The sequence below is a fragment of the Gigantopelta aegis genome, chromosome 6, assembly GCF_016097555.1.
Source record: "Gigantopelta aegis isolate Gae_Host chromosome 6, Gae_host_genome, whole genome shotgun sequence".
In the NCBI taxonomy this organism is placed as follows: Eukaryota; Metazoa; Mollusca; class Gastropoda; order Neomphalida; family Peltospiridae; genus Gigantopelta; species Gigantopelta aegis.
This window is the reverse complement of record NC_054704.1, coordinates 20554784-20582518: the sequence shown is the minus strand read 5'-3', so window position 1 is coordinate 20582518 and position 27735 is coordinate 20554784. Positions and strand designations below refer to the sequence as shown.

Here is a 27735-nt window from a genome sequence, read left to right as displayed (position 1 = left end):
AATTTAAGAATAATAAATTTGGGTTTAGAAATTGATTGTCCCCCTCCTTACAAAAACGTTTTGTAAATTAAAACCAGCATAGATATTCCTACATGTATATTTATTTTCGCGTTAAAAATGCCCTACAATTAAATTAGCGCCCTGCCCCATCAAAATCCTAGCTAGAACACTGTATGGATATGCAGATATACTTTGATATTTCTCTTAAATGTGTATTTTGATGATCGAACCGAACACCACCAGTAGACCAGAGCGGGAGCCTTCCGTACTGTGTAAACAAAGCAAACATTAATAACCATTGCTAATAAAAATTGTTTAATAATAATAGGACTGCTTGTAATTCAGTTACAACTGTGTACTTTACAATTCTTGATATTACAATATATAGATATAAATATTTAGTGCATTTAAATTTTTATAAACGTGTATAATTTGATGTAGAAAATAAAAATAAAATTAGTTTCTTAGCCTAAAACATTATACGCGAGATTAACTACGTGAGTTGTCCATCCAATCAAAACACGCATGTCATTAGACTTATTTCCTGCGACAGAAACCGTAAACAATGCATGCATGTTTTGCGTTTCTCACTAGCCCGAACTTAATTACCACTAGCCACGGACTTCGGGCTAGCGGATTTGTCGAACTCTGCATAAAAACTACACTATTGGATATATCAGTTTTCATTACCCATATGGGCTCAAATATACGGGGTAATATTTTTTCGATCTCTGCACAGTGTGCAGATTGCTTCTACAGTCACTGATTGGCTGGCTTTAAAAAGACAAGATTTGATTGGCAATTACATATTGCCGGGACTACTTTTTGTTCATTCATGATTCCATTCATCGGTCTAACTATTACTACGAACTTCAAATATTTTTTTACGATACGAACATTTACGGAATTAAAAATCAAAATATATGTACAAATGTTTAAAAATGTTTTTATTTTATTATTTTGACTGGGTTTTTTTGGAACTATTCTTTGGTGGATACTGTTGGGTGTGCACTAGTAACGGTGCGTATAAATATATTGTTATGGCTGGTAGAGCTTGTTAGTTGTTACAGCAGTGAGAACGTAAATATACTTTTAAAATGGTTAAAGATTGACAATGGGTAATAAAGAGAATAACCAACTCACTACGAGGAATTACGGATTATCGCCAGAGGCTCAGGTTTACAACATTAATTCACTCGGGACAGATAATCCGTAATTCCTCGTAGCTCGTTAGTTATTCTCTAAGTAATTTCCATACGAGTTCACTGCATTTTCCCCATACGAGTAAGTCTTCCATACGAGTTAACTTGTGGATTTCCATATGAGTTCACTGCATTTTCCCCCATACGAGTAAGTTTTCCATACGAGTTCACCGCAAGCCCTTGAGACATTACTAAAAAAAACAACTTATAAATATTGAAGTATTTCTTATTTTCAGCACATGAGAACAATAATGTACAATATTTGAACAAAAGAAAATTATTTTACAAACTTCGTTTTTCACGTTTTGTACATCACATTCAAACTACATAGCATTAAAACGAAATATTCCCTTAGTAGATAGTGAAAGCTGTTTGACTGTTACCGTATGACACTGTACAGCATAGTTTTGTGCACAGAAAACAACTTTATTTATAAACACTGCCAACAGATCACTACGATAAAACTGAAAGTATCAGTTAATCACATGTTTTGCCGCCATATTAATACATGTAAGGAGGATAACTCTGGAAAGTACACTGGTTTTTGTACCAAATGATGTATGTCCCTATTGCTCTATTGAACTGCAGGGATCAGTCTAAGCTGTTTTAAAGCCGCACACCCTAGTTCCATCCAGCGAAAATAAATTATAATTTGGTTAATCTACAAACCTGTAACACACTTAGATCACGTTTTTATCAAATGGAGTGAAAAAGCAGGTTTTATATTGATAAATACCATGGGAATCCCCATGTCCCAATTGCTTGAAATAATTTTGAAAGTTAGTATTCTGATGTCGCTCGAAGTACAACAATGCCTACGTCACGACAAATTTCACAGACTTGGGGTGCGTTCCTTTCACCTCTCCAACTGTTCTGTCCTGGATGTATCCCCTCTCCAGATATTGTAAGACTTAGCAAAATTATTGGTTTTAAGGGTTTGTAATGTTTTGTATTGAGACACTTACTTGTCTGAATTTTATTGTTACTGAAAATGTTCAAGAAAAATCTCACAAATGAACAACAAATCGGATGTTGATTGCGCGAGAAAACAAACCGAACCAAAATGATAACGGTAACGTGGTATACCAATGTCTGTAACATTGAAATGGAAATATCCCCTCTAAAAATAGATTAGTCCTTGTCTGCTCAACGGTTTTTTCTCAGAGGCCCGTGCCATTTTATGAAATACGAAAAATGCATTTTGTGGTATTACAAAAATTAGGATTACCAGGATTATCCAAAAACACTTCAGGTGAATGGAAATGTATATTCTAAATAATAAACAGTAAGTAAAGTGCAATTTTATTTGTGAAAAAATGGGTTTAATAGCGAAAAACAACGCCGTAATGGTTAACAACTAGCCGTAACTAGGGTGTGTCCCTTTAAGGGAAAGCTCAGTAATATTCATGAAGTTAATCACCAACAAAACATTGTTTGAACAACCATTAATGCCAGTGACCAGATTTCAAAATAAACTCAGGCAACAGGTAGTTAGTATTGTTTACATTTTTGCTATTAGTGATGACTGTTATTTTAACTAAGTGGACTGTTCTCTTGGCAAGTGAGTGAGATCGCACGCCTTTTTGCATAACCAAAACCGTTCTAATGCCCCCCTCCAAAAAAAGGTTATTAAAAATGAATGTGTCAAATTAACATATTTGAGTATCAATACAGGGCCATACTTCAACAATAAAACTTGTAAAATAATCCCCAAAACGGTCATATTTTTGGGTGAATTTTTTTTACCCTCTTATAAGTCGACCACACTCCCCCCCCCCCCCCCCCCCCCAAGTTATAAAATAATTTTTGGGTGAAAAAAAATCGACTTATAGGTGAAAATATATGGTACATGATAAACTATACCCAAAATTACCACTCACTGAGAAAAATTGTATATGGGACCAACGGACCAACAGGTGGACAGACAGACAGACAGGACAGACACGAAAGCTATAGTCCCCTCCGGTTGGACCAGTAGGGGACTAATAAATGTCTTTTTGTCATTTTTTTTGTTTCTGTGTTCTTTTTTGGTAATGTTTATTAACAATGATCATTACAGCATTAATTTATTTAATTATCCCCTACTATTTTCTCAACCTGGACCTCGTAAAAGTTGCCGTTATTAACAGGTGGCTGTTATATACAGGTAAATAAAAACACAATAATTTACTCTGTTATTCAAAGCATAAATTGAACACATTTTATTGACAGTTTCTCTATTATTCACCACTGCATTCTTTTACCTATTAAATTAGTCCACGAGACACTTAGGTTGCAGGTAAGAAATCATTATACAATAAGAAAAGAGCCAATTTTCCAATGTGTAATGGCTGAGCAAACATTGTGGCAGACTGCTACAAACTGTATGTCATGTCTGACTAGCAGCAATCACACATTTTGGAATACACTACCTTTCATTGTTGACGAGTTGGATGTATGTTAGATGGTAGACTTCCAGGCCTTTCCCCAGGATTTTTTTAAGGCGCTTACGTTTTAACCAAATCAAGCCAAAATAAGTGGGGTAGGCTGCTGAGCAACTCCGACACCCCCATCCCCACCAATCCTCCCTAGTCATTCCAAGTAAATCAGAATTTTGTTTGAATAAATCTGATCAACAAAACCGTATTACCTGATCAAAATCCAAAACAGCAATGTGGGTAGGGTAGTTAATATATTACTTGGATTTTTCAGCAGGGTGATGTATTATCTTCAGAGTTGAAAGTCAGTACCCCGTACACCCAACCCCACTTCTAAAGCCTATGATCTTAAATTAACAAACATACAGAAATATGTGTGTAGATGTTTATGGAGGGTGTTGTTTTTTCTTTCCCAAATAAAAATTCTAGAGCTTTTTTTAAATATAGAGCTCATTATTTCTTTAAATAGCAATCTTTATGTTAGTTTGTACTGCTTTTTTAAAAACTTTTTAAAGTAACCCATCAATTCCTCACCCCCAACAATTTCTTAATTTGCGCCATGCTGTTGCTGTTGATTTCAGCGTCATGTGAAGTTCTTGTTATGATTTCTGCTTGTAAAATACATAGGCTTCACAGTATATTCCATTTATATATATATATATATATATTTAAAAAAGGTTAATGAAATTAAAATTTACGGTCTTTTTAAAATCCAGCTAACTTATTAAATGTCACCTCACAGTGTTACAAATATATCTAACATTATCTAATAAATATGATTATTGTAAACTAATTCAGTGTACGTTTAACTGCAATTTGTATAAATACTGCATGTTCATTTCCCACGATCGCGATCTGGACCATAGGTACGAAATTAACGAAGACAAAGGAAATAACGAAACTGCAGTTAGGTATTCATAGATCTATGCAAACAACTATTGTTTTTCTAAAAATTTACATTAAGATTTACTTCTGTGTAATCATGTTGTTTAATGTCTGCAACGATGTCTTTTGACACGTGGGCGTCAGCTGACCCTGATGTGTGACGTATATTCGCGCCGAGTGCTCTCCTCAGTTCAGCCAACGAACGTTCTCCCTAACGTTTGCAAACTATTTGATTGGTGTCCGTCATGTCTATTTGGTTTAACGTGAAGCGCACAAACCAGTGTAGCGAACGTTTTGTTTTCGCTCGGTCTGGCTGAAATCAGCCATTGGGATAGCTTACAAATCTTTCGGCCCTGAACTGGCATGTGTATTAAAATTGACATGCATTGTCGGGTTGTTTCTATTACTTTGGTTCAAAGACTTTACAAAGTTAACATAACAAGTTACAAATCTTCCAGACATTGAATGACCATCACTTTGCTGTCATACATGTTGAATGCATGCCGTTAAAATTAATAACCGTGATTATTAAAATAAGCAAACATCATTAAAAAGAAAGAAATGTTTTATTTAACGATGCACTCAACACATTTTTATTTACGGTTATATGGCATCAGACATATGGTTAAGGACCACACAGATTTTGAGAGAAAACCCGCATTCCCATTATATGGGCTACTCTTCCGATTAGCAGCAGGGATCTTTTATTTGCACTTCCCACAGGCAGGATAGCACAAACCATGGCCTTTGTTGACCCAGTTATGGATCACTGGTCGGTGCAAGTGGTTTATACCTACCCATTGAGCCTTGCGGAGCACTCACTCAGGGTTTGGAGTCGGTATCTGGATTAAAAATCGCATGCCTCGACTGGGATCCGAACCCAGTACCTACCAGCCTGTAGACCGATGGCCTACCATGACGCCACCGAGGCCGGTTAAATATCATTAGGCCTACGCTGTATTCTGGATAACACCGTTTCTCGTTACCGGTCGCGAAATCGTTATTACGCTAATTATTGATATGTGTTTTGGGAAGGGGTGTTAGGATAGAAATGATTGATTGCCAACTTAACTATACTTTTAAAAAGTGCTTCACCTATTATTTATTCAGTTAAATGGTACAGTTGATTCTGTCAATTGGCATCTTCTTTGATCGGCCTTGAAGCTTGATTGCTTGGCACGGGAATCCCGTTACGCGTAAGCGCCTTCCTGGCAGATTAGCGGTCCCAGTAGATGTGGTAAAATTACCAAACACCGATTGTGAACAGACAACTGGCCCATTGTTTGGTATTTAGGAAGTGTTTTACCTGTCATAGTGATAAGGTGTGCTTGATATACTGGTACACAAGTTGTCTGCAAGAGGTAGTCGACTGCCACACTCGTACTTGTGATAATTTTTTCTAAAGCATTTCAAATCAAGGCGTAGCGGCAATTGATTTAAGGAGCTTACTTTATGGACTAAGGCATGTCGGGCCGCTACGCTTAACGGCCCTGGGGAAACCCCTGAAGTCGCCTTGCATATGACCAATAACATCACAGATATAAGATGCAAATATGATTAATAATGCATTGGAGCATGGACTCATTTTGTTTAAACTTAAGTAAAACAATGACTTTATATTGTGACTAGCATAGGCCAATGTACATATATATCTTGTGACCGTTATGGCAAATTAATCTGTTAATTGGACAGAAAAAAATAAATGGTCAATATATTTTGTGGCAGTTATAATAGGTTCAATCATCAATTTTTGTCCAAAAATAGTGCTTGCTGGCCACATTGTGCAGGTGGCTGTTATCATCAAGTACAATAAAGAAGGAAATGCACTGGGTGGGATTTAGGGTGGCCGTTATGAGACAGGTTGCTGTTAGACCAATCTCGACTGTATAAACAATATTCAATCCTTTACACTGGTGATATTTCTATGAACTCACATTAGGATTAGGTGGTGAGTCAGTAGCAGCCGACCAGGCGTTAGGTCTAAGGGGATTATAGTCCGAGTCCCACAAACTGTCACTTCTCACTGGTGGCACGTCAAACCCTGGCCAATCCTCACCTGGGAAACAAGAATTCCATGGAATTGAATGTCTCATCTGTCATAAATTGTTTGGTATTGTACACAGATTCATTGTATCTCAATGAATGTTAAAAAATTAAAATTAGATTTTTAATTAATTTTATGATATGAAATTCACCATCTAGTTCAATTTAAAAAAAAGAAGAAGAAACAGGTAGAGAATTTTTATTTTTAATTTTTAATTGTTTTCTAGATTGTCAATATTTAAAACAACATACCCTTGGTAAGAATCTTCATCTGATGTTCTTGGTACCGCCGTCTTCGATCAGCCATTAATTGCTGCATCATCGTAGGTTGTTTGGACATAGTCAACTGGTCCATAGGAGTCAGGTATCCTGGGTACATTGGGTCTGTAGCACCTGCCACTGACAATAACGAAATAACATTTTTACAGAAGTAAGAGATAATTATTAAACAAGGAAATAACTCCTTTCTATATTTTGAAGGACCATGTCATTCATATTTGAATTATTTCTTTATTTTACTTTTTTAACTTTAATACATTCAAGCTTGAGAAAACTAACACCTGATGCACCAAATCAGAAATGTTTTAAAAGCCAACTGTTTTTATTTAAACATTGGCCATAAGATTGTTAATCAAACAATTCCAACCCAAAAAGAATGTAATGATGCAAATCACCTGCTATCAAGGAAAATATATTTACTTATACTGATTATTATTACATTAAAATAAAAATTAAAACACAAAAAACAAATCATTGTGCCATTGTTTAAAAATTAATAAAGCGATGACAAAATACATGGCATTAAATTTTAAGTAAATTAAACAAAACTTTCAGCTATAAACTTTCAGTTATAAACTTTCAGCTATGAGTTTCACTACCGAATATGTTTTAACAAAGCATTTTATATTTTGTCAATGAGGAATCTTTCAGTGATATAGTCTACATTTAAAAAGGGTCATATGAAATGTCTTCATTATTACCTCCAGCATTAAAGGCATAATCGCCATTGGAAAAGGTATCCACAGGCGACGGCTGACTGCCAAATGTTGTCTTGTCATTTTCCTCTATAGTCTGAAGGCCAAATCCACTGTAAAAATAGAAGCTTAAAGTGCTATCTAAACAGTAATATACATAGGATATTATAAAATAAACTATAAAATATAGCCAGTTCAAAATGTTTTGCCAATTAAACACTATTAATCCTATAAACAGTTACTTAAAGGATATCAGCAGCATATTTAGTCATATCTTTTAAGCTGTTCTGAAAAAGTATAAGATATCGGAACTAGTCAACAACTACTGAAACAGAACTAGACGTGACTTTTTTTTCTTCTTTTTGGGGGGTTGGGGTGGGAGGGGGAGTGAGGGGGTGGGTGGGTTGATGGGTGGTGGCAAGGTAATTTTCCAAAGCAGCATTAGATAGTCAGAAATTTGCTATCTTAGATTTTAATGCAGATTGAAAGATAAATATTCTAAACTAAAACTTTGCATGTTATGCACAATTGAGTTCAGTCTTATTAAGCTAAAATGGTTAATGTCCACAGAAAACTTTGAATGATGAAATATAGGCAATAATAGAATCAATGATTACTTAAAGGGACACACCCTAGTTACGGCTAGTTGTTAACCATTACGGAGTTGTTTTTCGCTATTAAACCCATTTTTTCACAAATGAAATTGCTCTTTACTTACCGTTTATTATTTAGAATATACATTTCCATTCACCTGAAGTGTTTTTGGGTAATCCTGGTAATCCTGGTGTTTGTAATACCACAAAATAAATTTTTCGTATTTCTTAAAAACGGACGCACGTTTGAGAAAAAAACGTTGAGCAGACAAGGTCTAATCTATTTTTAGAGGGGATATTTCCATTTCAATGTCACAGACGTTGGTATACCACGTGACTGTTATCATTTTGGTTCGGTTTGTTTTCTCGTGCACGGTTCGCGCAATCAACATCCGATTTGTTGTTGTTCATTTGTGAGATTTTTCTTCACAGTTCGTGAACATTTTCAGTAACAATAAAGTTCAGACAAGTAAGTGTCTCAATACAAAACGTTACAAACCCTTAAAACCAATAATTTTGCTAAGTCTTACGATATCTGGAGAGGGGATACAACCAGGACAGAACAGTTGGAACATGTCCAGGAGAGGTGAAAGAAACGCACCCCAAGTCTGTGAAATTTGTTGTGACGTAGGCATTGTTGTGCTTCGAGCGACATCTACCGGTGACATCAAAATACTAACTTTCAAAATTATTTCAAGCAATTGGGACATGGGGATTCCCATGGTATTTATCGATATAAAACCTGCTTTTTCACTCCATTTGATAAAAACGTGATCTAAGTGTGTTACAGGTTTGTAGATTAACCAAATTATAATTTATTTTCGCTGGATGGAACTAGGGTGTGCGGCTTTAATCAATGTGCTCTAGTGGTGATGTTAAACAAAACAAACTTTAATAGAATCATACATGAATCACAAGCTGGTTAAAAGTTTTGATAGAATTTCAACCGCCTTGTTCAAGCAAATTAAGACAATAATAATAAAGTTGGTATTTTTAGAGTAACTGAAAACAGAACAAATAAACAGGAGGAAGGAAAGACTGCTTTATTTAACGACATACTTAACCCATATTAATTATAATTATATGGCGTCGGATAAATGGATAAGGACCACATAGATAAAAGGGCTACTCTTTCCAATTAGCAGTAAGGGATCTTTTATATGCAGCATCTCACAGACAGGATAGTACATACCACAGTCTTTGTTATACCAGTTCAGGAACACTGGCTGGAACAAGAAAGAGCCCAAAAGACTCACCCACAGGGATCGATCCCAGACTGACTGTGCATCAGGTGAGCACTTTACCACTGAGCTATGTCCCACCCCCAAATGAATAGAAAGAAAAGAAAGAAATGTTTATTTAACGACGCACTCAACACATTTTATTTACAGTTATATGGCATCAGACATATGGTTATGGACCACACAGATTTTGAGAGGAAACCCGCTGTCGCCACTACATGGGCTACTCTTTCCGATTAGCAGCAATGGATCTTTTATTTGCGCTTCCTACAGGCAGGATAGCACAAACCATGGCCTTTGTTGAACCAGTTATGGATCACTGGTCAGTGCAAGTAGTTTACACCTACCCATTGAGCCTTGCGGAGCACTCACTCAGGGTTTGGAGTCGATATCTGGATTAAAAATCCCATGCCTCGACTGGGATCCGAACCCAGTACCTACCAGCCTGTAGACCGATGGCCTAACCACGACGCCACCGAGGCCGGTAACCCAAATGAATAGAGAACATAATATGGTTACTTACATGTTATCAGGAGATGGAGGACTGCCTGTCCAAGGATTGCGAGACTTTTCTGTGGTAGACAGCTTTGTCAGTGGTGGAGACGTCTTTATTCCAAGTGGACCTGATAATAATAATAACATTGCTTATTAATGTTTGGGGTGGTGTCGTTAAACAATACAAACTATAACTTTTAATGTCTGGGGTAAACATAAATTTACATAAAGCAGAGAATGATTACCAGTCAAGCAGATATATGAATTTATGAAAAAAAATATACAATCAAATAATACATTGACAACATTTGACCTTAACTGACAATGGACTGAAGACAAAGGCTGGAAGCAAACTAAACAAGTCCATGCAGACATGTGAAAGATATACTGTAAACCGGGAAAACAAATTGCGTGAGTATTAATTTCGTGTCGTTCGTGCCCAACCTCAAGTCGCGAAATTTATATGCATGCATTATTTTCACAAGTGTTATTTTTTACAGATGCCAACGGTCATTCACGAAATTTAATGTCGCGAACATGCGTTACGGTGTGTATTCAAGAAAAAAACCATGTTGCAATATTAATCCAGTTTACAGTAGTCAAACATTGTTATCATAACCTTTCTAATGTCAAGGTTGTATAATTTTCACAAACAATTATAGTTTGTCTTGATCTACTAAATCTTCATCATGTTGGTTAGGTCCCATCAACATCAAAATAATGAAATTTCACATGATTTTAACACTAAGAATAAGCATGAAGTTTGTCATTTTGTACCATCATAATTCTTGAAAGAATAATTGGGAAAACCTACATGAAAAAAAATAATATATACACATGTATATCTATATATATTTTTGGAAATAACCTTGAAAAAATAAATCTCAGGTATTAGCACTCTACCTTAATTATATGTTGCAAAAAATGCAGCTTCAATGACTTCACTTTTTTTAACATCAAAGTAAATAACATCAACTTCGGAGCTGTGTTTACTTGTCTTCCGATGTCATGCTAAGTTGTAGGTTTTTGAGTGTGACAAACATTTTACCTGGTAGTGGTAAACCATTATCTCCAAATGGGTTGAATCCTGCCGGCTGCCGTTTGGCTTCACTTGTCGTCTGCTTGGCCTTGGTCTTCAGTCCATTAACCTCACTACTGCTGCTGCTCACGATGCTGCTGTAGCTGCTAGACCGACTAGAGCTGGACAGAGCGTCCGGTGAAAAGCCATTGATGTTGTTGTTACCACTGCCTAGTGGTTTCAGATGCTTTTGTGCAAATGTTTCTGTCTGTATTGAAAGCTCACTGAAGTCACCTACAGAGACGAAATGGAGCATGTTCTTTACAAAAAGATATCATAAAGTATAGGAGAGAATTATTTCAATTGAAAAATTGAGATTGAGCATTGATTTAATGTTGGTGCTATCACGTCATACAATACTTAATTATTTAACATATATGTCGAAGAAAATATAACATTTTGCATGCAAAATAGCCATGTTATAAAACATTATTCATTGCAAATCCACACAATCTGCAGAATATAGGTCAACATTAGAAATTCAGAGTTATATTTAATATAGAAAATGAATGTTACATAAAAAAGCTCCCTTTTTTCAAAAATTAAAAATATATGGATGTGCTAATTTGTTTTTCACATTTCAACTTGGGTGGATTAATAATTCATATTATACACTAACATTAGCATATAGAATACATAAGCATAATTTTATTAATTTAAAAAAATATATAATTTATATCTGGAATGAATAAACATCAAAATATTACACAATGATTACAGAATATCAAAACATTGATTTAAAAAAATGCACAAGTAAATGGGGAAACATTCAGTTATAAATTAAATAACATGCAACACTACAACAGTCATGCTTAAACTACAATAGTGAACATATAACGAGAGCATAGAATAGGGACTGGATCACTATTACAAATAATAATGCAATATTAGTAAAGAATTGTAATATTCGGGTATATAGGATTTGAACTTAGCAATGTTTCTGGGAAAAAAAAGAAAAAGAAAAGACTAAGCACATTTTTTAAAAGCTACTATATAAACATAATACAATATTTTCATCCAACGTTACTCAATATCAGCTATCAAGATTATGCACAGTAAGGTGTTTTAAAAACGAATATTGCCAATATTTTTCTATCAAAGTCACAGACCCTAGTTTCAGCCTGTGAAAATGGACACCAAGTTTGTTTATCTACAAACTTGTAACGTATCTCAATGAAGTTACAATAGAGTGTAATACCCCTAAACATAGAATACCGCTTTTTTTCATAACCATTACTTTTCAGAGGTGCGTGCGTTTTTAGAATTAATAAAAATACATTTCATGGTACATGTATTACAAATACCAAGATGACCAGATGTACAGAAATGGATAATCTAAACCATAATATATAAGTAATGTCTGATTTCAATTAAAGAATACAACAAATGCTTATATCTATTCAGTATATATTTAGTTACTTTATGTAATTTACTTTTGCAAGTTAACAAATTTTATATATTTATTTTTATTACAAAAAACAAGTTTGTGAAAAACAATCAGTAAAACATAGCAAGGCTTATCTGCCCATTATAAACAGACCTGTGACATAAGCAGGGGAAAACAAAGTTATATGGTTTGTGTTTTACAAATTACATGCATTCGAGCATGGAGAAAAAAGGAAGAACACTGATTAGAACAATCAAACTTGTAAATGGTTGAATGCTATTGTTTAGCCAACTGTCAACCTTCTTTTGTTTGCTAATAACTGCTAGATCTCATAACAAAATGGACTGCTTTTGTAAAGCTGACAGAAGCTCACTGGAAAGGGCCATAGCCAGTTCACGTCAGTCTTTGTTTTATAACTATAATCTGGTTATTATAAAATCATTTATAAATGCAAAACAAAAACCAAAGCATTGTTCGGGTCCTGGTTTATGTTTCTGGGTGTTTACTTAATTTGTTAATATTAATGAATGAAATGTGTCGAGCGTGCTATGTGGGACATTTGACACAGCGATCAAACAGATCCCCACTCACTGAAAATGCCCACTGTATACTAAAAAGCAACATTTACCCCAAAAATTCTATATCGGTCAACTACTAGAATGATAATCTTTCTATCTATACCATTTAAAGGAATACTCGCGCAAGGCTTTTGGACTGGTATGCATATTCAACGATATATAACACACATTATTGCTTAATATCAAGAAGTATAATCTTATATTTAATTAATAACACGGTTAAACGGGACAGCTATTATATATAACAGGCAACACATTTTGTACCATCCCAGTGACTACTCCCTCCGGCGAGCCGGTGGTTACATAATACTTAACATGTCACATCAGGAATTAGTCTTAGAACTGAAGACACAAATGTACCTGATTTTTGCAGATGCATCAAAGTGTTCTGGAATAATATCCATACCAGTAAGCCAGCAATAGGTATATATTATTTTTCAATACAAAATAAACCACCATTGTCGAAGTGTCGGAATAACTGTATTATGTTTTGTCCATACATTAACCCACATACTGAAATGATAATCGGAGTGTTTTCTTAGTTAATTGGTCTTTTCTTTTCGTGGCCTGTACCTGTGGTTCCTGACTGGCAGGTGCATATATTTATGGTCACCAGTCAAGGTAATTACCACTATTTAGACACAAAAAAATATGTGCCTGTTTTATTAAGATCACAACCTGCCAACTCTAAAATGGTAATGGACATTATCAGCCGTCCTGCTTTATTATTATAAATCATTCTGTTAAACCCTTGATTAAGTAGACTTTCCCATCTAAAATCACAAAACTGACCAAGTAGTCACAAAGAAAAGAAAAATATCACATGGGTATCGTGAGTGGTCGTTTTTGCTCCAATGTATCCTACCAATAGGCCTAATAATATGTTTGTTTTTTTCTTTGGATTTTTTTAACTCCGTTTCGTTCTATTGATGCAAATTGAAATATATTTAGTTAAATAGTTTATTACACTATCAAGTCATTTATGTTGTTTTACAAGTTAGGTTGATGAAAGCGAAGCGCCTTGTTGTAAATTAGAGTGCCAAGCTATAGTGCCGAACACCATGAAAATGAAAGGAAATGGCTGCCCCCAGTCAGCAGGAATATCACGGGGTTTTTTTTATTAACTCTAAAATTACGCATTTTTCATTTCTTAAAGTGTCAGTTTGTGTTCGGGTATGCATCTTTCCAACACATAAGGCTCATGTTTGAGTTTACTGTCCCTTTAACATGGAACAATGTTCAAGTCACATTCACTGAAAACTTAAGTAACTTTGTTCCGATTACTAAGCTCCACCCACTTGGTCAGTAGACTAGTTCGTATTGATGTCACAAGTTTGTATAGCATACTGGTAGGTGATCAGTGTTTTCATTATGATATACTGAAGATAAATATGTGGAAACTGGTAGAAATATTCTATCTCTGCTTTCAAGTTTTATTGTTAAAATCACTTCGTCTTTAAATCTTTCTTCTCTTCCTCCACTCCCACTTGCTTGAAAGCAGGCTATAGTCAAACCACATGACTAAATGTTTTCCTCTGCTGATGTCACAGCTGTTTTTAATGGGCAGATATACCAAAGTATGTTTTTGCAAATAATTTTTCACCTGCTTTTTTTGTCACTTTAAAAAAATATTAATGCTTTATCAGAAAGACTTTATTTTTTAATATATTTTTAAGACTTATAATAGTGTTATTAACTATTTTTAATAACAAACTCTGCTGTATACTATTCATAGTATCCTTTAATTAAAAAATGACTCTAATGCTGAAAATATGTGGTAGTGTTTAAAAATGAGGGTCTGCTACTTTCAGACTAAGTCTTAAAACATTACTGTAAAATGTTTGTTAGCTGGGATTCCATTATAGTCACAATGAGAACACTAAACAAAGTACATTTTAATAACAGGTACTTAAAATTAATACATTGATTAATAAATGCAAGTTAATTATATAATTTCAGCATTATATAAAACAATTTCAGCATTATGTAAAATAATTTCAAATTACTGCAAAGCTGTATAAACATAATATTAAAACAAAGGCTTTCCAGTAAGAGAAAGCAAACAAAGATATTAATAAATTATATTGCAAACTTTCTCAAAAGGTTTTCTTTGATTGTGCTTTAAATAAGATATATACAATGATTCGAATACAAGGTGGTAAAACATTTATTGTAAGTATTTGTTGAGTTTGTGGGGATTGTATGTGATTATTTTAATTGGACATATTCTCAGTATAATTTGCAACAGTAGTTTATTCATTGCATCCCACCTATACTATTGTAATTTTAAAATGACAAATTGTTACCATTATTTATAAATGCAATCACATAATTACTATAAACCTTAATATTAACCTAGCCTTAAACTTATGACCAAAAACTGTTAATAGATTCCTAGCTATTGACAATTCATCGGACAAAGAAACAAAGTTGAGCGCTAACCAGGAGGTGGTGCAAGACTCGGCGCGTCCCATGATGGCGGGGGAGAGTCTTTATCTTGGTCGCTGCTGTCGCTCGTGACCACTTGTAACAATGAAACACCTACACAACACAACACAGTAGCCAATCAGCATGCAGAAAAGTGGGCAGCAAAATGGAATCACAAACACTCAACTGCATAACACATGCCAACAACATTAAACTCAACTACAAGTGTAAGCATTGTTATGTTTGTCCCTCGGCTTTAATTAACACTGTCCTATATTTTTCAAAATGGATTATCATTATTTTTAAAATTAAAATTGTACTGAATATTAACTTGATACAAAATGTATGACGTAAAAGATTAAAATCTTTATAGCCATTTAAGGTTAACGCATGCACTGTTACGTTTCTTTGTCCCTCGCTTTTAATTAAGACTGTCCTATATTTTTTAATTTTTAAAAAGGATTGTCATTATTTCAGAATTAAATTTGTATTCAGTTTAAAGTTTATACTTAGCTTTACATTTCTACTAAATGTATGACGGAAAAGATTAAAATGCTATTATTTAATGTACAACATGCTTTCCTACACATACACTCCTCAGCTATCTGGGCTGTATGTGCAGGACAGGGGATAACGGTTAGTTGTTAGTGGTTAGTGAGAGAGAGATATCAGTGTAGATGTCTTTCACCTCCCTCATGAGATGTTCAAATCACTAATAGTCTATAGGTGGGAGCTGGTAATGAGATATGAACACTTTAATACTGAAGGCTTAATCACTGAGGTGAATATAACATCCTGCTGTTCCATTTCCTTTCTTCACTTGAGGTCAATATTTTTGACATAAATTGATTCTTTTTGTCTTTTTCTTATGCATATGAATAACAAACATTATATCAATGTCATTTGCACATACATGTATATTTAATTTTGAGTTTTGGTATTTTGTTTCATGATTTTGATATTTAAAATTTGAAAATATTTCAAATTTATCCATTTACAATACCATACAAGATTATAAAAAGGCCAAGGGACAGTACACAAATATTACTTACAACAATCAACAACAACACAATGTGCTAAAAACAACAAGATCTCTACGTGTCAACTTCATTCACCTAAACAATATATGTAACGTTCAGGTAATTTTGGTAACTGAATCACTAGTTTATTAAACATTTCACTCACGAAGAATAGACGAACAATGTTATATTTAGTTATACACATAAACCTATTCAACGTATCTTAGAATAATTGCCAATATTTTATAAGTCAGTTCCGAAACCGTTTTTATTGTTTCTTGCACATATATTCTGAGGCTTAAAGTTATGATTGTGCAATGATATATAAAAAAAATTTAAAGAGAGAAAAGCTAATAAATACACCTGATATGCCGACATCCATCTGGCCATAGTAGCTATAACAACTTTCCAATTAATTAAACAATGTAAGAGATTTGTTCTTAACATGTGGTCATCATGACCTCTAAAATATAATCACATCCAGTAATGAAAGTCAAAAGGCTTTAACACTGGAATTAACCAGTCCACGTGCATTTAATTAACATATGAGGAAAATGTGGGTAAACTTAAATGATGATCAGTACTTTCTAAGAATGGAAGACAAAGAGTCTTGAGGATGATATGGTTATTTTATGGGGGTTCTAACACAGCACTTACTACCAATGGGACTTGTAAACAAAACTGTTAGTTTGATTTATCAGCCTTTATGTATTTGAGTTAATTTGTAAGATTGATTTAAAAGTTAATATAATCACGAGGTGGATAACATATTATTATTATGTATGTTAATGTTAGAGATAAAGCACAGATAAAGTACAGTTAATATGCCAGAAGCTAACAACGTATTTATTTTTGTTTTGTACTTGTGGTTTAAAATGTCTGAATATCTAATAAATTTGACCAAAACAAATATCACCACACTGGATTTGGACAGAGATTACAGCAACAATATATTTAAAATAAGTGTATAATCTAAAATGCACTAAAAGCAATACAAAATTATTTTTACAACTAATACACTATCAATCTAGTACTCTACTGTGCAACTACAGGTGTTTAGGAGAACAAACTCAAAATGGATGACACAGTTCAGAGGCCAGGATGCCAAAACATTTATAAAAATCTACAATAAAGAAGACAGCCATTTCTCTATTTTTATGTTTCATTGTTTTGCTGTTATACTCAAAAGTTCCATATAATCCAAAATGGTTGTTTTACAACAGATTCGACAAATCAGCATTTACTGTATATCAAAATCCGGAATATTTACTAAATATCTTAAACACCATGTTACAAACCAAACTATTTTTATCCCCTCAACTGAAAATATATTCTATTAAAAAGAAAATAATAAATAAATAAAATTTACTAGCAAAATGTTTCCATTTGAAACAAAATGATAAAAAATACTCAAAGATTCCCATATGACAACTATAAAAACTTTAGCTATTAATCCGTAAGGGATTTACATGATAGAGATTAATCATCCACTTTGAGTTTGAAAGAGAAAAAAGTTAACATTTCAAGAAAAGTTAAAGAAACAAAGAGAGCAAACATAAATAAATGAAAGATTTTCTTTCTTACTTTTAAGCTTTGTCTTAGGTTTGGGTGCTCGCTTTTTCAGTGGCTCGTCAGATGTCTGGTTGTTATGGTCTTTGATTATTTTTGGATCAAGAGTATAAGGCAGCTCCAAAGTACTTTAATAAAGAGTATAAAAATTATAAACATTTACAAAATTAAGTCATGTTACATAATTCAAATTAACCAAGTTGCTGTATTATTTTCAATCAGTTGATCCTTAATTGTTATTATTTTTGTAAAGATCTGGCCTAGTCAAGACAATGTCATACGAATTGTATGCGTGTGACATCATTAGAGATGGAGTCTGGACTCTTTTAAAAGTTTTATAAGCACGTGCCCTGGAATAAAACACATTCTTGTAAGTAACAGTTATTTTGTTTTTGCCATCATAAGTAATAAAATGTCAAAGATTTGTTCTTAACATGTGGTCATCATGACCTCTAAAATATAATCACATCCAGTAATGAAAGTCAAAAGGCTTTAACACTGGAATTAACCAGTTCACGTGCAATTAATGAACATATGAGGAAAATGTGGATAAACTTAAATGATGATCAGTACTTTCTAAGAATGGAAGACAAAGAGTCTTGAGGATGATATGGTTATTTTATGGGGTTCTAACACAGCACTTACTACCAATGGGATTTGTAAACAAAACTGTTAGTTTGATTTATTAGCCTTTATGTATTTGAGTTAATTAGTAAGATTGATTTAAAAGTTAATATAATCACAAGGTGGATAACATATTATTATTATGTATGTTAATGTTAGAGATAAAGCATTTGTACAGTTAATATGCCAGAAGCTAACAACGTATTTATTTTTGTTCTGTACTTGTGATTTAAAATGTCTGAATATCTAATAAATTTGACCCCCAAAAATATCACCACACTGGATTTGGACAGAGATTACAGCAACAATATATTTAAAATAAGTGTATAATCTAAAATGCACTAAAAGCAATACAAAATTATAAGCTTTGTCTTAGGTTTGGGTGCTTGCTTTTTCAGTGGCTCGTCAGATGTCTGGTTGTTATGATCTTTGATTATTTTTGGATCAAGAGTATAAGGCAGCTCCAAAGTACTTTAATAAAGAGTATAAAAATTATAAACATTTACAAAATTAAGTCATGTTACATAATTCAAATTAACCAAGTTGCTGTATTATTTTCAATCAGTTGATCCTTATTTGTTATTATTTTTGTAAAGATCTGGCCTAGTCAAGACAATGTCATACGAATTGTATGCGTGTGACATCATTAGAGATGGAGTCTGGACTCTTTAAAAGTTTTATAAGCACGTGCCCTGGAATAAAACACATTCTTGTAAGCAACAGTTATTTTGTTTTTGCCATCATAAGTAGTAAAATGTCAAAGATTAAAATGTCAAAGCTTTTGGTTAAATAAAAATTAATAAAAACAAATAAATGATTACTGACAATTATATTCAATGTTTTCCTTTCTTCATTTATAAACACATACCTTGGTCGAAGTACATTTCCGCCAAATGTCTCTTTTGGGTTCACTCGAATGTTGCGGTGAGCCTTTGACTTCGATTTGAGTTCAAAATGGTCATCATCATTATAGTCGTCAGCCAAGACAGCAGCTACAGCTCTATCGATTGGCTTCAACTTTTTGTTTCTTCGTGTCATTGTGCAGGAAATCAGTGGCTCGGGAGTAGAGTCCCGTGCACTAGAGTTCTGGAAATAACAAGTAATTAAAAGAAATATTTAACAACTGCCTTATTTATCCATCTAATGATAGTAATGGTTAGGCCAAACAAAAAAATAGGTGTGTTTCCGATTGCATCCCCCAAAAAATTAGGGTAGGTAGGTAGGTTTTTTTGTTGCTTTTTCGTTTTTTTTTTTTAAATTGAATACCATCATAATAATAATAATAATAATAATAATTATTATTATTATTTTATCATCATTATTATTGTTATTGTTGTTGTCATTGTTGTAGTAGTAGTAGCAGTAGTATTGGTATGCACTGTTTGTGTATTTCCTTAAATTAATGGGACATTTTAAATAATTTCGTTGTCCTTAATTTAAATACTTTATGCAAACATTTGAGATGCATTAATAATAAGACCTGTTGATTTAAGTGAAGACGAGAATTAAGCTGAATTGATACGATTATATTTAATCGAAATAACCTGTACCAAGGCTATGTTCGTACATTCGGTTACTTCCGTGACCGACTAAGCTGTTCAGTGGTAGCTAATCAGTGGAAGGAACTCTATTACAAAAGCTTTTCCATAATTTCTCGATGTTTTTCAGAAAGGAATTACATACATGTGCAAAATGTATCGTATAATAGTACATAAACAATGTGCAAGGAAGGAAATACTCTTGTTTGGTGATGTTGTCCTCTTTTATTTTTACTTTTTTTTTATATATTTTTTTTTATTATTATTATTATTATTTTTTTTTTTTTTCAGTTTAAGAGAAAAAAAATTAGGGTCGGGGGGGGGTAAAACTAGGGACGGTCGGTCGACCGGAAAAACACCTATTTTTTTGTTTGGCCTTAGCCAATATCTTTTATCTAGGATATTTAAAAAGAATATTCATACAGTAGTTCTTTAACCACTAAGGACGTGGAATCAAAATATTTAGGTATTGCAGAATTGAATCGCATGTAAAAAGTAACGTCACCGTATATCATTACTAGATATAAAGCTTATATTTTTATTTAGTTTTATTAATATACTTACTGAAAAACAAAAGCTGAAATAATCTTTTAAAAAGGTAATTTTTAAGAACTGTAGGTCAAAATGAATATTTTTTGTGAACCTATTTGTTAAGTTTGAGCAATTCTGTATATTAACTGATAAAATTAGGAAAACCAAGTGCAGGGATTTTAAATCAATACTAATGACAAAAATCCAGAAACAATACCTGTCATAAAGATACAAAGCCAATACATTTAAAACCAACCTTTTCTTCAACATCGCCTGCTGAAGAGTCAGTAGTAGTTGAAGATATCTCATCTTTATCATCCAGTCCGTGATTTTCACGGACTCCTATTCTCTCCTTGAGAAATTCTCGCTCCATCCTATTACGGCTCTTCTTGCGAGATTTCAGTCTATTTACTGGTCGATTCGCATTGATGTCTTCTTTGACAAAAGTTTCGCTGACAATGTCAGTTGTGTCATTGGTTGATTCCCATTTATGGGTGACTGAGGATCGTGTGTGCTGTGAAGCATCTCCATCAGCCATTTCGTTATCGGTTGTCTTCTTGTTGTCTGTATTAGTGGAGTCTCTCACCTTTCGGTCACCTGATCCCAACAGAGCGTGCCCATCGCTCGTATTGGGATCACTGTGACGCTTCTGAGAAGACTTGGTCTTTCTCAGCCTATGCACACTAAGAGATTTCTCAGTTGTGCTCTCCGGTAGTATCGGTGGGGTAGAAGGTTGTTTGTCTTTATCACTGGTCACTGGTTTAAGAGAGTTCTGTTCAGGAACTGGCTTAGTTTCCTTCTCTCGAGAAGTCTGCCGGTCCACATGGTGCTTCCGAGAGGAGAATACTTTTTGTGGAATGAGATTTCTTAGCAAACTGAGTATGCTGCCAAGGAAGGGTTCTTTATTCTGTTGTCTGTATTCAATATGGCCATTAACTTCCACCATCTGCCTTGGGACAGGCCTCAATTCCGGTGCTGGTACCGGGTTTGCAGGTTTAAGATTGAGCTGTAAACCGGCAACATTTCTCAGGTCGAAAACTTTTCCTTTCTCAAAGGGTTGAGTACCATTATTCATTCTAATTTTGCGTTTCAGGATGTCGGCTACTATTATTCTGTCTGCTTCAAAATACGCTGCCACAAGTATGCAGAAGAGCAGAAAGCTCATGACACATACGATTGAGTAATATAGCACCGGTTCCCAGTTGGGGCGGGGTAACGCTGCAGAGCATTTGGACAGCAGATATGATGGAACTGTTGCCTGAAGTGTGTAGTTTGCTGGAGGCCCCAGGCTAGTGTGTATTGTCAGAGATCTCCGAATACGTGACATTGTAAAGTCTGGTGTAAAGCTGAAAAGAAAAGTGAACAAAAATTATATTTACTTAATTCATTTAGCTATAACACACAAAATTATGATAATGATCACCTATGATAGACTTAATTTACTATAATATTATATAGTCAAACGTTCTTGGCCACCATCAGCCTCGGTGATGTAGTGGTTAAGTCATCAGGCTTAAGGCTGGTAGGTATTGGGTTCGCCTCTCACTACTAACTTCCACCCAGAGCAAGTTTTGCAACTCATTGGGTAGGTGTTAAGGCCACTACACCAACTTCACTCTCAATAACCACAAACAGTCCAGAAAGCTGACGTATGTGTCCAGGACAGCAAACTTGAACATAATTGGATAGAAGCATGAAAATAAGTATGAATGAATAAATGAATGTATAAGTGGCCACTTTTTTTATTATCCCGATCATCTAATATAGTACAAGCTGACTTATACTTTGCAGCTACCAAAGTCTTGAAAGGTCACCTTTTGATACTCCCTTTGGCTGCTAAACATACTCCCTTTGGCTGCTAAACACAGGTTTGACAGTATAAAAATACTTACGCTATATCGATTTTGCGGCTTGTATTTGGTAGCATTTCAAAACCATCACAATCGAGTATTTTAAATCCATAGCCTTCACAAGCTGCATCATTTATGCTAAATCCCTTCACATAAAACGAAAGATCCCCTGTGTTCCGCAGCGTAAATGTTCTCCGCACAGTAAAATGAGGCATCATACTTTTGCTTTGCTTCTTATCAGAGACTGAAAAATAAATTTAATATACCAATTTTACCAAATGTATACTTGTGGAAAAAAAAACTTTCTTTATTTTGTTTAACGACACCACTAGAGCAGATTGATTTATTAATCACTGGCTATTGGATGTTGAACATTTGGTAATTTTGACATTTAGTCTTACAGAGGAAACTCGCTACATTTTTCCATTAGTAGTAAGGGATCTTTTATATGCACTATCTCAAATACCACGGCAGTAATGTTGCACTGGTTGGAATGAGAAATAGCCACAGATGGGGATCGATCCTAGACCGATCATGCATCAAGATCATGGGAAAAATTCCTATGCATGTATTATACAAGATATATGTTTAATGGAAATGACAAAAACCCAAAATGAGATGATTTGCCAAATTATGATGTGTCTACATGATCACAAATTTCAACCATTTAAAAACTTTCACAATTGGTTTGAGACCATTTTTTTAGTGCACAGAAACCTTTCTCTGCAAGTATATAAACATAGCAGTAAAATTGAACTGGAATAAACAAAACATATTTTAAAACACATCTTATTTGTAATAGTCAAATAGCTAGTATAAAATTATGCAACTGCTTACAAAGCTTGAATGTTGTCCATCAAATGAAGGATGTACTTTTATTAACACAACTCATGAACAGTAATGCTTCATTATGTCCCTATTGCTTGGTCTTTAATTGTTTTAAAAGATGTAGAGCGCCTACAAAATTGTGAAAACCCCCAGAAAGAAACACTGACAAACTGAGTACAGAAATATTGGAATACTTACTATCACAGTTTTTTAGATGCTTGTCGTTCATGTCGAACAACAGTGGGTAATTCGAGCCTGGTTTTTTGTTGCTGAATCTCATCTCGCCACGACAACCCTGCCCCTGAACCACCAGAGTGTCTAATATGGTCAAATTATTTCTGAAAACAACAAATTGGTATGGACTTGTCACTAAATATTTTGATTAAAATAACAATTTCAGAATTTTTTTTATAAAAGGTATAATTCTGTAGTCTTTTAGAGAAAAGATTTTCAGCCATTTATCAATTACACAACATATATAATATACCATTATTAGAAGGTAAATTAATAAAATAAGAGGTAAATATGAGATTCAATATCACCCAAATCAATTTATTATCAACATATATAAAACGACAGTGGTTTAAAAAATTGGGCAAATTTTGCTGGGTTTTGAAAGGTAAGAGGTTTTTCATCAGAAAACAAGGGAAGAAATTTTTGAAATATTTAGAAATTTAAATTTTATCTCCAATTTTTTCTTACCTAATGAGGATGACAGATGTCCTAGAGAAGTCATCCTTTGGGTGAAATCCTATTTTAATTTTCATCTTCGCATTTGGCTGCAGTACAGCAGTAATGGATTGTGGATGAGCTTTTACTCCAAGTGTACTTTCTATGGTCTTTCGGAACTCTTGAGTAGTCTGCAATACAAAACATTTTGAGTCTTAATATATCATTGAAACCTTTTACCTTTTTTTAGTGGATTTTTACTTTTCTTAAATGTTTTTATAAATAATGTTGTATTATTTTGTAAAGCGTCTTAATGACATCTAATACAAATCCATATGTTTTAAATTCTTCATTATCTTACAACATGATTCAAGTAAAGTTAAAAAGTTAAAACTTTGTTTTGTTTAACACTATAGCACATTGATTTATTAATCATCGGCTATTGTATACAAATTTTTGGTAATATGGCATATAGTCTTAAAGAGGGAACCTAGTAAAATTTTTGTAATTGTAGCAAGGGATCTTTTATATGCACTATCCCAGACAGGACAACACATACCATGGCCGTTGATATATCAGTTGTGGTGCTCTAGTTGAAATGAGAAATAGCCTTATCGATGTTAGACCGACCACTCATCAGGCGAGCGCTTTATCACTAGGCTACATCCCACCCCTGATTTAAGTAAATGACCTGCATAAAAATATTTCAAGATTTTATCAAATGAACACACACCATAAAAACCATGCAAACAGACTTACATTGAATTCTTCAAGATCTTGTAAGGTAAAAGTTTCTAGATCCTCTGTTTCAATGAAATCTGTAAGATCTGTTGACAATCTATAAAATATATGCAACAAACTATAAGTTACATGTATATAAATTAAATTTAACCATTCTCCCCAAAGCCTATAATGAAGACAAGCACATTAAACCTTATATCAAGTAAAACAAAACAGCACACATTAAGCTTATTTTTAAAAACATAAAATCAACCAGAGAATAAAGTTAAGAATACTGTAAGTAATTTCAAAACAATTTTTTAATTACATTAAAAACATTCAAGAAGCCATTATCAAAAACAACCTGCATTAAGTAGAAATAACAATCTGGACTACCAGGTAATCAAAGCTAATTAGGTGGGGGTTTTCTAAACCTAGAACACTTGTACTTAGTTGCACCAACAGCTATGAAGAATATACCAAGCACTATGAATTGGCATAAATATAATAACTTTTAGTTTGAATGTATTAAAGAGTTAAAGGTACCTCTGACTGAGAAGATCAATAATGGTGTGTGGATTAGGATACAGGGAAAGTGGCAGAATCTGAATCAGCACAGGCACATCTCCCGGATTTTCCACAATAAAATCAGAATACTGAAAAAATAAATATAATAGTTTAAGTAGGTTTTTTTGTTTTTTTTGATGAAATGAAATAGTAGACTGTTTGCATAAATGAATATGCAGTCAATAAATAAAAGCAGAGAAAACTGTTATTTTTGTCTTCGGAAATTAAATATAACATGGGAACACTAATATCCTATATTAATCCATTTTCATTTTAACACATTTCAAATTTAGCTTGTTTAAAGTGTTAGTAATTACTCTGAGATTACACAATAACAATTTTATGCAATTATAATTGCTAGTCAAAGGCAACATTGTTATTTCATTGATATTTCCAGATATTTCATAATGCTATTAACAAAATGCACAATTAAGCAACAAAAACCAGCTAAATCGATTTTCTATTCCGATACTTACAGATGTATTCCCTATCTGTGTCAAAGGAAACTTGATCTTGCACCTACGGACCAGTGATGGCCAGTGCAGATGTGCCTGTGCCGAGAATAAAAAACCCCGCACATGGTTTGTGTCTAACTCTATGGTCACATTGGCTCTGTAAAATAACAAACAACAGATCAAGTGCATGTCTTACAGGAAATAACAATAAGCCTACTATTTTCTTTGTCACTTGTTTAGAGTACCTGAAAATAGTATGTATTCTGCATGACAATCCAAAAATGAAGGAAAATAATTTTTAGCTTTAACTGTCAACTGGACCCTTTTGAAACAGACAGTAGTATGATTACCTTCCTCTTTTGACTGGTAAAAGTTGTTATAATAACTTTAACACTTTGTCAAACAAACACTGGTCAGTATTAAAGCTATTGATCCTAGTTTCCTACAATTTTTTGTTTCACATAAAATTCGTTTTGAACTACTGTGAAATTCTTTATTTTCTTGGGCTTAAATTTTTGTGGCTTTGCTAAAAAAACAACCCACACATTTTGGTGGGTATATAAATTTGAAGAACAAAAAAGTAGAATCATAAATTCATATTATATTAATATATTAATGTATACATGTATTATATTTTAATTTCTTTCTTAAATTCATTGATTGCACAAAGAACACGAAATTTATACCACCATGACCAAAAGTGACTTTAGACCAGGATGACCAAAACCACATAGATTTGCCAAAATTGATCATTTAAACAAAATATTTGTTAGTAATGTTTAATAGTAAAAAAAGCTATTATTAGCTGAAAATATGCTACATTGCTGAATAACTAGGACAAGTAGCTTTAATACATTTATATATATATATAACAACACAGACAGGTTTTGGCTTTGAATCGTACAAATTTAACATTTGTTCATCAGGTACAGTGATACCACAAATGTTTGTAGCTAAGAATCAAACTACAAATCAGACATGCACAGATGACTTACATGCTTTGTTCTGATTTTTGTAAGGATTCCCACTTCTGCTGTAATCGGGTGTAAAGATACTGATCTGTGTCGGCCACCTCTTTGTCCAGCGACAGCCCAAGAAGCCACTGGTGACCAGCTGATACAAGAAAACAGTCAAACTAAGTTTCAGGACACAACAGTTGTTCTCGTACTACCAGTTGTTCTCGTACTACCAGTTGTTCTCGTACTACCAATCAATACAGTACTTTAACATGACCTGTGTTAACACTCTCAGTGTTAGGATTCTACTCAATTAAATACTGAATAAAATGATGAGGTAAAATTGCTGGTGTTGTCTTAATACATTAATTAACATTAATATATCAGCAGTAAATGTGGAAATAAAAATTATTTTTAAATGCTGATTCACTGAGCAATGATTACTACTGAAATTTACTTACTGTTAGGCTGAGAATATTAATAGTCATACTGTTAAAGCAAAATGAAACTTACCTGGTGTGTATGTTGGTAACCCTACATAACATTCTTCATTGCATTCTTTCTTGGGATCAAAATAAATTTTTCCAACCTAAAATAAAAAATAGTAAGTGTATTAGTACATTTTCTGCCAGATTTTGTATATTGCACTACATAAAATCAGATTTGTAAAATTAAAATACAAATCAGCTTTAGTCATAAAGGTAGAAAACAATTTGAAAAAACCAACTTGAATTCCTAATTATAAACATATCATTTTATTCAATTGTTAAACCCATTGTTAGTTCATCACATATATGGATAACTTAATAATGCAGCATTTTCTCTATGTATAAAACCAAGTGGTCCAAATTTTAGCTAAAAAGACATTTAGTGTCTTGACTTTACTGGTGAAAAATATTGCTAACAAAATCAGACAAAAACAAGTAAACTTAAGCGTTTTCTTTTTGCATGTATACTTAAATGGCCATTCACTCAATGTATATACACAACCACCCTGGCAATGGTCTGGTATAAATATCAATAGCCAACCAATAGCAAGAATTCTCTACTGTGTATTTTGTTTCCAGTCCAAAGAAGTACCACATTTCG

General features: G+C 33.6%; 1 protein-coding gene across 3 annotated transcripts in view; it reads right to left on the bottom strand.

Moving 5' to 3' along the window:
* LOC121374134 (transmembrane protein 131-like) overlaps window positions 1-27735 on the bottom strand; it is a 66354-nt gene that overhangs the window by 4619 nt on the left and 34000 nt on the right. For 2 of the 3 annotated variants that reach the window (XM_041501086.1, XM_041501088.1), the window contains exons 20-36: window positions 27160-27235; window positions 26686-26803; window positions 25712-25847; window positions 25215-25324; window positions 24708-24786; window positions 23982-24139; window positions 23478-23617; window positions 22494-22695; window positions 20858-21947; window positions 19401-19618; window positions 17924-18036; window positions 15336-15434; window positions 10899-11162; window positions 9879-9978; window positions 7528-7634; window positions 6800-6946; window positions 6439-6560 (exon numbers count right to left, since the gene is read on the bottom strand). In XM_041501086.1, coding sequence (XP_041357020.1) covers window positions 6439-6560; window positions 6800-6946; window positions 7528-7634; window positions 9879-9978; window positions 10899-11162; window positions 15336-15434; window positions 17924-18036; window positions 19401-19618; window positions 20858-21947; window positions 22494-22695; window positions 23478-23617; window positions 23982-24139; window positions 24708-24786; window positions 25215-25324; window positions 25712-25847; window positions 26686-26803; window positions 27160-27235 — 3279 coding nt within the window. The remainder of the gene's footprint in view (window positions 1-6438; window positions 6561-6799; window positions 6947-7527; window positions 7635-9878; window positions 9979-10898; window positions 11163-15335; window positions 15435-17923; window positions 18037-19400; window positions 19619-20857; window positions 21948-22493; window positions 22696-23477; window positions 23618-23981; window positions 24140-24707; window positions 24787-25214; window positions 25325-25711; window positions 25848-26685; window positions 26804-27159; window positions 27236-27735) is intronic. The other variant, XM_041501087.1, reaches the window with a different exon arrangement.